This window comes from Mus pahari, chromosome 3 (genome assembly GCF_900095145.1).
Source record: "Mus pahari chromosome 3, PAHARI_EIJ_v1.1, whole genome shotgun sequence".
Lineage (NCBI taxonomy): Eukaryota > Metazoa > Chordata > Mammalia > Rodentia > Muridae > Mus > Mus pahari.
The window spans coordinates 8,418,668-8,430,281 of NC_034592.1; the positions used below are offsets into that span (position 1 = coordinate 8,418,668).

The window sequence follows — 11,614 nt, forward strand, 5'->3', positions numbered from 1 at the left end:
GGGGGGGGGGGTTGGTCTTTCAGATTCTTAAAGCACTTGTACTTTGTGTGTGTGATGTGCAAATGTGGGTGCACATAAGATGTGCACACCTGGAAGTGAGAGAACAACTCTAGAGAATCTGTTCTCTCCTCCACCATGGTTTACAGGATTTGAGCTCAGGCTGCCAGTGTTCCGTGGCAAGTGACTTTAACCCCAGAGCCATCTTTCAGGTCCACTCTCAGGTTACTTTAAAAGCATAAAATGCTGTCTTCCATTACTCCATTGTGAAATAAACTATGTTGTACAATACTCAGTTTGATGAGACAATGACACTTTAAACTACAAAAATCTTTTCATGGAAAATGCAAAATAGGGGTTTTGCATGAAACATGTATAATGGTTTTATCTCTATGGTCCAACTTGACTGTATTTAGAATCACCATGGAAACCCACCTCTTGGTATGTTTATGAAGATATTCCCAGAAAACTTTAATAGAGGAAGAACTGAATGTGGAGTCCTGGAGAGAACCAGGCAAGCTGGGCAGCAGCAGTCCTCCTCTGTCCTGAGCAGAGAGGCATGTGACCAGCACCTTGTGTTCTTTGCACAAACGCCTTCCCTGCCACTATGCACCATATCCTGGTAAACCCTAAGCCAAAATAAACCCTTCCCTCCTGAGGCTACTTTCATGGCAGGTGTTTTGTCACAGAAACTATAAAAGTTACTTAGACAAAGTCTTATTACCCCAAAGAGAACACAGAAGACTATTTATAATAGTTTCACACATTTAATTCCATAAGGTCGATTAAAAGTAGATAAATACTTGGACAGTCTTTAAATACAGTAACCTTTCGTTTTAGTAATCTAATCACATCAACCAGAAAGAAAAACAAGTGCCTACCATATGGCCCTTCTGTAACAGAAAATAGCTGCATTCAATAACAGCATCTGTGCATCTATCAACACTAGCACTGGCCATCCTTACATCAGCAAGCATACTGTTAGTTTAAGAAGATGACAGGGCTCTTCACAGCGCAAAGAACAAAAGAAAGAGTATTACCTTTGTTGTAGATTACCTGACCCATAGTAGCTCAAATTAAAACCATGAAATCAAAGCACAACAGACTTCGAAACACATTAAAAGAAATGAATGCTATAAAAAACACTAATTATTTACGGAGAAATTTTCTTTGTTGGTGGCTCTTATCTAGTGAAGGATCTGACTTCATGCATTCCCACCCAGACTCACACATGATGCCCCAACTGATACGTGCTTCTGCTACTGCGCTATTTATTTTCAGTCCTGGCAGGCTTTGCGTTCAGTCCCAGTGTTCCACAGAGAGATTTTGGCACAGCGGTATTCTGGCTTTGGATCCATGTATGTAGAGAAAGGAACGCTTAAAATGAAGTAATAGTGTTATCATATATCCTAACTAGCTAGAATCAGCCCAGGACTTCCCGGAACAAAGCACACACCCCTGAAAGGCTGCTTGCGGGGCGCTTTGAGTATAGATTTGCTAGAAACCAGAATTTTACAAGACTTATTTTAAAACTCAGTAAACAGCAGTTTGGGATTAAAAAGGATAAAAAAAATTAACATTTCTATACTTGCATAAAAATTAACAGCTGTTAAATTTGTCTGGTTTTTAATGTTAAAAAATATAAAGTAAATATCATATGGTAGACAATCCTTTCACTAAAGAAACATTGTTACTACAGACACATTGCTTTCTCTCTCTTTTCTTTTAAGTGCTAGGGCTCACACCCAGACCCTAGCATGCAAACCTCACCCTAGTAGTATTACTGTTCACTAAGCCTTCAGCATCCACCACTCTCATTACCATTTCTCTAGTCTGAGAGCAAACCCAGTGGTGCAAATTGTTTCCTTCATTTGTACTACATATTGTCCTGGTTACTGTAACTTGGCAACCAACTTCCCAAAGGTGAGAAAGATACAAAGGAAGAGAAATGACTCAAACATCTCAGCACCAGTCCCGGCAGAACGGAAGGGACCGAAGGTGTGAGGCCTCCCGAAGAACACGGAGCACGCCCTCATCCGAGGTTAACACACGATATCTATACATTACACACCTAAGAACAAACTCCATGACACTGTGGGATTCCTCTCGTCTTCATTCATGTAAGAAATATAGTATGACACAAAGAGCACTTGAATGAAACAGTCAAACTGGGGATGTTTATATTCTACATTCGCTATCTGTACCCCGCTCCCCCTCCCCTCCAAAAAAAAACCAAACCAACCAAACAAAAAAGCCCAGAGTAAAATCATCTAGCTAAGCAGAAGCTAAGCAGGTTTGCTGGAGATGGGTAATACTGGGGTAATGCTGGGGAAGGAAGAGTGGGCAGCCAAGTGCAAGACTGGCACTGTGCACTAAGCAGGGTGTGTGGCAATGCATCACACAGAAGGTGGCCTGTAAACACAAATTGGAGACAAGGGCAAGCCATGAAGAGACCAGGAAGAACACCGCACAAGGGGCCAGCAGGTGGGAGGCTTGACGCTTGGTCTCTGTGTGCAAAGTAGCAAAAGTCTGGGCTAGCCAGTATGGAATGAGGGGAGAGTAACAGGAAGTGAGGGCAGAGTGTGAAAGGGAAAAGCTCTGAAGGTCACGGAAGAACTCTGCCCTGTAACTTTTAAAGAAATGAAAGGCCTTTAAAGAAATTTGAGTGAAGGAATGACGTGATTTGATTCATAAAAAGTCTGCTCTGCTTACAACATGGAGAATACACCAGCAAAGCAAGCTGAGAAATCAGTCGAGCAAATATGCATGTCATGTATGAGCTAAGAGACACCATCACTCCAGAGCCTGCAGAGCAGGGCTGCTATTGCTTGTGATGAGCATGCCCAGAGAGAGCAATGGGGATGGTGAGCAGCAGGAGGCAGAGAATCAGCAGGTTGGCTCTGGAATTGCCTGCTTACTTCCAAGGGCAGATGGAGTCTGTGTGCCCAGGTTAGTAGGATGTGGGCATCTGAATTCAAGAGATAAAAGGGAGCCTGGCATGGTGGCATGTGCCCCTGCACTGGGGAGGCTGGGGCAGAAAGATGGCACATTCAAGACCATCCTGGCTCCACAGTGAGATCTTGTTGCAGAAGCAACAGAGAAAGGCAGACTTCCTAGCATATACCTGTCATTCCAGAAACTGGGAGGTGGATGGGGAAGGTCACAAGTTCAAGGTCACCTGCAGATAGATAGAAAGATAAATAGATCTCCAGTCTGAGGCAATACTGGATCAAAACCATGGAATGTAGGAGGGGAAGAGGTTCAAACTAAGTCCTGAGAGGTACACAGGTAAGAAAGTTGAAGAAATCCCACAGACAGTGAAGGGAATAAGGATGAAGTAGAGTAATGAAGATGATGATAGTGTACCAGATCTCAGTGAACAGTCACTGAAATGTAAAGCCCTTCCACAATAACCATTCATCTGTTCAACAAACACCGAGCATTTATTACGTGTCAGACACTGTGGAAATAAACATGCTCTGTGCTCTTATGGAGACTGTAGTCCAAAGAAGGCAGAGATGGCCAGAGCTGTAAGCACTTGTTCCCAATAAAGTACAGTGTGTTTTGAACTAATGCACTGGGGGCAAGTAATAAGTCTTGGAGAGCCAGGGCAGACTTCCCTAAGATTCACGCAGGAGACAAGGCTGGAAGGCTAAGTGAAAATGAGATACGGGAAGCAGGAGGGTGTCTGCAAGGGGAGGACACCTGTGAGGAGGTGACAGGCGAGCAGGCTTCACCTGCCCGCAGTCCCACAAGTCCAATTCTAGGAACCACAGAAAGAAGGAGAGGGGTGAGGAAGGACAGGTGTGGTCTGACTACTCAACTCATGAAGACTGAGCTCTGGAAGGACATATGGACAAGCTGGGCTACCAGGAAGCTCCTGTGTATCAGTGAGACAGCGACCCAAACTCAGGTAGTGATGGCCGAAATCGGCCACGGAGACTTGACAACTTTAGATAATCAAGAATAACCACCTACTTCCTGGCAGGTGAGCAGGCAGGGGCACTGCTCATAAGAGAGCTGGCAGCAGCCGACAGAGGTTGGCGGCAGGACAGAATCTGGAAAGAGTGCATTGCCTGTGGGACATTCTGAAATACCACTGAGTACAAAACACAGTACCTATGCAGGTCTAGAAGGCAACCAAAGAGTCTGGGATAGGGCCAGAGACTGGGTATATAAAAATTAAAGTCACAGGAAAACAGAAAACCGAGCCAAGGAGGGAAGGGGAGAAGGGGATAAAGGAAAAGAAAGAGACTGGCTCTGGCTTAACCCAGTATGAAATGGGCAAACAGTAAAAGAACTCTATTAAAAAAAAAAAAAAAAAAAAGACAGACAGACAGACAGACAGACAGACAGACAAAAGAGAAAAAAAAACAGAGCTGGAGATGGGACAAGGGAGTCTAGGACAAAACAAAATGAAAGACAACCAAAGCAAGACATCAAGCAATTTCCTACTTAGTGCTTATAGTATTCCATTAATCAACGAGTCAACAAGCGGGTAGTTCTCATCAGCCACAAATACATTACACTTACAGGGTAATCTCAGCCTGAGTAAAAAAAAAAGACACAGAATGAACCAATGAAATTAAGAGTAAGAGTTAAGTTGTTAATAATGAAATGGCTAAAATTCATTATTGTAGACCGCTGGGGGCTACAGACTAAAAGGTACAATCAGTGTTTAAAATGGGTGGAAAGGAAGAAAAAAAAAAAATCAATGAAACTGTTCAGTTTTCTGGTTAAAAGAAAACAAACAACAACAACAAAAAATACCACCAATAAGCTAAACCTTGAAACCTAAAACTAAGTAATAAGTAAGGGGAATGATCTTACCACAGAATATTTAAAGGAGTCTATGTTAAACAAAATAGCAAGTCAAATTAAAATTACTCAGACAGACACACAGACATACACACACCATGGCTCAGGGTGACTAAAACCATTCCTGAAAAGCACATCTTTAAAGCCCACCCTGGTGGCTCTTGCCTATAATCCCAGCCCTTGGAAGGTTGACACAGGATGACTGCTATGACGTTAAGGCCAGCTTGGGTTACACAGCAGGGCCTATGGGGAGGGGAAAAGGGGAATGACTTTTAGATGTATAGAGTAAGTTTGTCTGAACACAATCTGGCTATCCTGACTGTATGATGCTAAGACACTTTGTGAATTATTATGAAAGCTATTGTTTATCTGCTGTTTGTTCTTCCAATATAGTCCTGAGGAAGGGTACCTAAATTAATATACTTATCAACACAAACGGATTATTTAACAGGAGCATGAGAGCTCCGTTTTAAGCAAAGCAACTGTCCTTATCCACAGAAGACAAAATGAGCTAATTAGATAAGGCAGGAGAGAAACGCCAATTCAAGTTAGGCGTGTTGCTCAGTGGACAAACAGCATTAAAACCAAGATTAGTTAAGAATACACATCAATTTATTATTCAGACACATTACGGAATATCCCTGCTGTTTCTTCTTTGTGTTCATTTTCTTAACTGTCGAATGACAGTATTACAGAATACAGTACTTCCAATAAAACTAAAAGCAAACTAAGTGTTCAATAACAAATATAATTATGGCAACTCCCTTTCTAGTTCAAAAATAGTCACAATCTGTCCCCAGTATCAGAGAGAAACCCACATCACAGCTAACCAAAGGCACTAATATCACCGCGCCCCCCACTTGCCACCTGCCAGTTTGCAAATGTTTTCTGAAGCACAAAGAATCTAAGACTAGTCTTTATAAAGTCAAAACATATTAATTTAATACCAAATTCAATTACTCTTTAAATGAGCAAAGTACAATGTTGTTCACTCCTAACTAGAAACAATAGCACACAAGCAACATGCCCAAATGAAAACATATTTCATAGTCTTTAAATACTGCCACTATCAATCAACCAGTAGGAAACTAGCTGTAAATACACACTGCTTTCTAGACAAGTACAAGATGAGTCTACGTTCTTGGTTTGAGAACAACCCTTAGACAATAACAACATACACACATATATTATCAAATAAACGTTAGTTCTTGCAAATACAATGCAAGCAGCATGCTAATTAAAGTGTTCACAAGACAATGACAACCAAGGCTTTAGGACCACAGCATATATTATTATGTAACAGCAATACCCATTAAGCAATCACCAGGCTGTAGGCAGGTCTTCCAAAAGGCGTCATTATGGTTTACTGTGATCAGAGGATTGTGGTGTCAAGACTTAATCATGCTTTACCTGCAAGCAGGTGTTTACTGATATCAAAAAGTAGAAAACTAATTCTTGCTGTAAACCTGAGGCTCTGTCCAATAAAATGTAGCAACACACAAAAAGCCCCCTCCACACAAACTTTCTATCCCCAAATGAAGTAAACTGTGAAGCACGTTTTCTGCATGCCTTCTTAGCCAAAATTTAACTGACTAAATGTCCAAATTCACATGTTTAGCACTAGCCATGTTCCAAAGACCATGAAGAGAAAATTTACAACAGAGGCAAGGAAATAGTGAGCTCAGGAGGGCGGGCTCACTGGGGATGTGGCTACTGCGATCACTGTCGTCTCGATAAAGAACAACAACGTTCAGCACCTTTAACAAGCAAATTACAGGAACTATACAAAACAAAGTAAATACGATAGAACTGTCATAACGTAAACTCCAGACACCTGCTCAAAATCAATTAGAATAAAAGAGCAAGTGATGCCATAAGTGAATAGATTTTCTACAAATTCTGTTCGGGAGGCTCAAAAAAAAAAAATTTTTTTTTTTTTTACAAGCCCTAAGTAAATTCTCAGCCAGCCGTTCTCTGCACTTCAGTGAAAGCCACCCGCCACCCACAACTGCCCACAGAACTGTGCAGCTGTATACGGGCCAACTGAGCATAATAAAAGAACAGCAACGCCAGATTTCCAGGAGGCTGGGATCTCAACACCACCGGCGTTTTCCAAGACTGAGTCTGAACTGTCCATGGAGGCCTTCGATTCCCACCCAACGCTGCTATGGACACCACTGGGAACCAGGATCCCTTCCCATCTGAGTCGAAAACATTGGATTCCAGGTGCACCAAAGAGTGCCACCTGCCCTCACCACGGAGGATGTGACACACACACACAAGAGTTACATAAAGCCAGCCCCAAGCTGACCAGTGTCCAAAACACTGGGGGAAAAATGGATGCTGAGTATTACTGGTCTCAGGCTTCTCGGCTAGACATGGGAGACTGGCCCCCTGCTCAGAAGGGTGACCAGGATTCTGGCATGTAAGGCAGACTTGCCCCTGCTAATAATCGCTACAGTCCCTAGAAACAGTCGTAGGCCAGGTTTCACCTCCCTCCTGGTCAACTGGGGCGCTGCCACCAAGCAGCGGACCGACCGACCGACTCAGTAGCAGACGACCCCGTACTCTTAGGACGCTCACAGACATAAGCCACCGCCCAGCTAGCTGGCTTACCTCACAAGCAGAGGCGGCCCCACAGGCCTTGAGTTTGTCACCATCTCCCTCAGGCAGACCAGTCCAATGTGTGGCCATCATCTCATTTCAAATTGTAAAGAGACAAATCCTTTGGAGTCCACATTGGAGAGGTGCCACCACACACCAAACGGGAAGCAATTCCACAGCAGGTTCTGAGGCGATGAAGGACTGATCAAAACCGATTTGCAGGAAGCCCCTTCAAAATACCTTCTTCAACAGACTTAGCCCTCTTCATTTCTCCAGTCTTAAAGTTCAGGGGCGACAGGTTTCCTTGGCAGGTAGGGTGGAAGCCAAGTGCAGAGAGAAGAGGTCCACTTTCAGGCGGTGTTACTCCGAGGCCAGAGAAAAATCAGCTTTCGGAGATCCTTCCTGGAACAGGGAGAAGTTAATGAAGGACATGAACTTTCCCCAGACGTCGATCTTTAGCCTAGCCACAAGCCCGGACCAAGTTCCCCCTCTCCCACAATCCGAAGAATTAAAGTCTACTAAGGTGAACCCTGCAAAGAAAACAATCCTCTCATGCAAGAATTTAAAAAGAAGAAGGAAAACGCCTGAACGTCGGTTAGAGAAAGAGAACGAGACCTCAGAACTGCCCCGGTGGCTATGTCAAACAAGCCTGGCTGCTAAGAAGAGGAGATAAAAAAAAAAAAATCCCGGTTCAAGTGCTGCATGTCCTGGGCAACGCCGAGGCAGGGGGCTCATTCTGCAGCACCCGGACACCTACTCTTAAGCGAAGTTTTCTCCGCACCGGGTTAGACTCGCAGACGCCCTACAACTCCCCAACAAACAAACAAAAAGCCAGCGGGCGTGGGCTCGGCGGCGTCTGTAGCGGCGGCCGCCCGGGCCGCGGGTGACTCCGGCCCGCCGAGGCAGCCTGCCCTGCGCCCCGGCCCGCGCCCCCAAGGAGACGGCTGTTTTCCTTGGCCCGCGGCGGGGACGGGCGGGGAGGCGTGCGGCCGCGGGTGGGACGCGGCCCCGCTCCCGCTCCGGCTCCCCGGCATGCTTCGGAAGAGCCGCGGCCCCGGCAACTCTCGGCTCCCGGCTGCGGGCCCCCCACCCCCGACCCCGCTCGCCCTCCCCGCTGGCCACCTGAAGCAGAGGGGAAAGCGACGAGCAAACCACCCACCTACCACTATTTCCTCCGCCCCTTCCTGAGGCGGGTCGCCGGCGCGGGCTCCCGGGAAGCGCGGCCGGGGCGCGTGCGGGAAGCGAGGGCTCCGCTCGGCAGCTCGGCCCGCGGCGGGGCGCGCTAGGCCGCGGCTCGGTTAATATTCATGAGGCGCCGCCCCTCCTCCGCAGCCCGCCGGACCCCGGCGCCCGCCGCTCGCCTTTGTGCCCCGGCCTCCCTCGCTGCGCACACGCGGGCGCGGCCTCCGCGGGCTCGCGCTTCAGCCCCGGGCGGTGAGACGAGCGGCCACGCCACGGCGAACGCGGGCTAAGGGTCGGCTCCCAGGCAGCGCCGCGACCTGCCCCGGCCAGCCCCGGGCTCTGGGCGCCGCGGGAGGGCGTGGGGCGGGGCGGCGGCCGCCGCACTCAAGCCTGGCCGGGCCGGCCGGGGCCCCACGCTCCCGCGCCCGCGATCGCCGAGCGCGAGACTGGCCGGGCCGGCGGGCGCGCGAGCTGCTTCCCGGGGGCGGACTGCTCGCGCCTTCCTCCTGGATCCACCTCCTCCTACCCCACCTCCTTCCCCTCCCCTCCCGGGGGACGCTCCGGGGCGAGGAGTTTTCGGTCTGCAGTCACCCGGCCCCGGGAGCCAAGCTAGAGGAGGAAGACGGGCCGGGACAGGGGTGGTGCTCGCCAAGCCCCCCGCAACCTGGGCACCCGCTAGCCCTTTCGTCCCCGCACCCCGACGCTGGGCACACGACTCCGGCTGCTTCCCGAGCGCCGCTCCGGGAGCGGGCACATCCCCGCAGCTGTCTGCCGGACAGGTCTTGGGGGACGACGGCCCCTTTTCTGCAGCGGGTGGGGCGAGAAGCTACGGGATATGGAGCTCCCAGATAAGGGAGTGTCCCTGCCCGCCGCACTGCAAGGTAGCTTCCTGCGGTTAGCAGGGACCGGGTGGTGGCGGTTACGTGTCATTCAGATTTTTTTTTTTTTAACCTGCAGGGCGGCCGAGCGATTAGGCACGGCTAGCGGAACCGAGCGGCGGTGGCTGTGCTTTCCCCACGCTCCTGTCACTGTGGTTAAGCCGCCAGCCCCGCGGCAGCCGCTCCACAGCCCACTCCCGGGCCTGGGCTCTGACCCGATCGCCTGGCTCCGCCCTGTTGCCCCTCATAACATCTCCCGCTGCAAACCGCCCAATCCGGTGACGCTACGAGAGTATGCGAACCAATCAGGGGCTACCGCTCAGGTCTTCTGCCCCGCCCCTCTGCCTCCCTTCCCACCCTGTCTCGGGAGGTGGCTCACCACCAGCTCTGATCCCTAGAGGAGCCTCTAGCTGTGGGGATGGTGCTTGGCACCTCTTCACCACCCCTGTCCTCTCCCCATCTTATGCACGTCCCACCTCCAGGTCTCTGCCCTGCTGATGCTATTGAGGGTCATTTCGATCCTCACTGACAGCTTTTGTGTCTGATTAACTGTCGCCACCATCCTGAAAGAACAGAACAAAAACCTAGATGCTGTGGAGCGTGTTACTTTTTTCATCTTTGTTACAATTACCTTCTAAAGACTCCTCCCCCTTCCCACACCCATCGCCTAGGGTCCTGTTTCTTGTGTAGGTTTTCAAAAAGAGCACTCAGGAGCTGATAAAGAAGAACCTGAACCTCACTTTATAGTTCCTTACAGTGAAAGAGGGCAGACAGACTTTACAACCAAATCCAGACAGAATTTACCACCAGATCCTGACATTTAGAGGAGAGAAATTAACTGGATCTTTTTTTTTTTTTTTTTTTTTTTTTTTTTTTTTTTTGCAGTAGCCATGAAAAATGTAAGGTGTGACTGTCCCTAACCAAATTAACCAATAGCCAGGGTGATAAATAATAAATAAATGAAAACAGAGCCTACTACCATATATTTGTGATTTACTGAGTAGCAGCATGCAGGTCGATGGCAGATCTAGTTATACCCTGCCATTGGGTAAAGCAACAAAAACTGAATAGAAATATAACATTCAAGCAGTTTATCCCTGGTGGGCTTAGGGAATAAGTGGACACAGGCAAGAGTTCACACCCACCACTTACAGATGCAAATGTGTGTGCATGGCATAACTGAGTGCCTGACAGCTGAGCACATCTACAAGGTTTTGATCTTACAAATGTTGGTTTGGGGAGAAGGTTTCCTTTTGGTACTAGAGAATAAAAAGTCTGTAAATGGAAATAAAAGTATTGAATTATAGGTAAGTAACAAAATCTACAAATGCAACATTTCAAAGGAAGTACCATGTGAGAACCAAGATTCTATCTAGGGCCTGGAGAGATAGGTGGCTCAGCAGTTAAAAGAATTCCTGGGATGCACACCAGCCAGCTCACAACCACCTGTAACTCAAACTCCAGGAATACCCAACACCTCTGGTTTTTGAGGGCACTTGTATTCACTGCACATAAACACACACACACACACACACACACACTGAAAGTCTTTTTAAAATACTATCATCTACCTCATTTTCCATGCAATGGGACAAATTTTTACTTGTTTGTAAGTACTAGAGCTAATCAGGAACAATGGCAGCCAGCATCTCTTTACCTTCGTCTCCTGGTGGGTACTACTCAGAGTTTTATGTACATCTTAATGAGATTGTATTGTGGAGGCAGGAGTCAAGCCCAGAATACATTCTTTGATATACAGCTACTTCAAACATCCTTTTCAATTATAATAACCATATTAGCTAGCATTTAACTTACTATGTGCCTATATAGACTTGTGGTCTGTAAGTAAGAATTTAATCCTATTTTTTGGACAGGTATGATCATAGTGTCCCAAAATCATGGGGATGCTTCTCATAACTTTATGAGTTAACATCATGTGTGTCTTATGGGTATCAGACTCTGAATGGAGAAGACTACATGACTATGATTTGGAAAATATGCTTCTGGTCTGCCCACTAGAATCTATGAGTGTAACAGTACATTTCATATTTTGTTGGGCTGTGAACATCAGGTGAAATCACAGCTAGTTAGGGACTCTGAAAATATAAAAACATTATGTTGGTTACTAAGATATT

General features: G+C 47.1%; 1 protein-coding gene across 6 annotated transcripts in view; it reads right to left on the reverse strand.

Moving 5' to 3' along the window:
* The window catches only part of Arhgap21 (Rho GTPase activating protein 21), a 119,329-nt gene extending 109,719 nt beyond the window's left edge, over positions 1-9,610 (reverse strand). For 3 of the 6 annotated variants that reach the window (XM_021192013.2, XM_021192012.2, XM_029536909.1), the window contains exons 1-2: positions 8,583-8,867; positions 7,432-7,821 (exon numbers count right to left, since the gene is read on the reverse strand). In XM_021192013.2, coding sequence (XP_021047672.1) covers positions 7,432-7,512 — 81 coding nt within the window. In that variant the 5' untranslated portion in view covers positions 7,513-7,821; positions 8,583-8,867. Of the gene's footprint in view, positions 1-7,431; positions 7,822-8,176; positions 8,196-8,578; positions 8,868-9,552 lie in introns of those variants that run through there. The other 3 variants (XM_029536911.1, XM_029536910.1, XM_029536912.1) reach the window with 3 other exon arrangements.
* Positions 9,611-11,614: the final 2,004 nt, after the last annotated feature.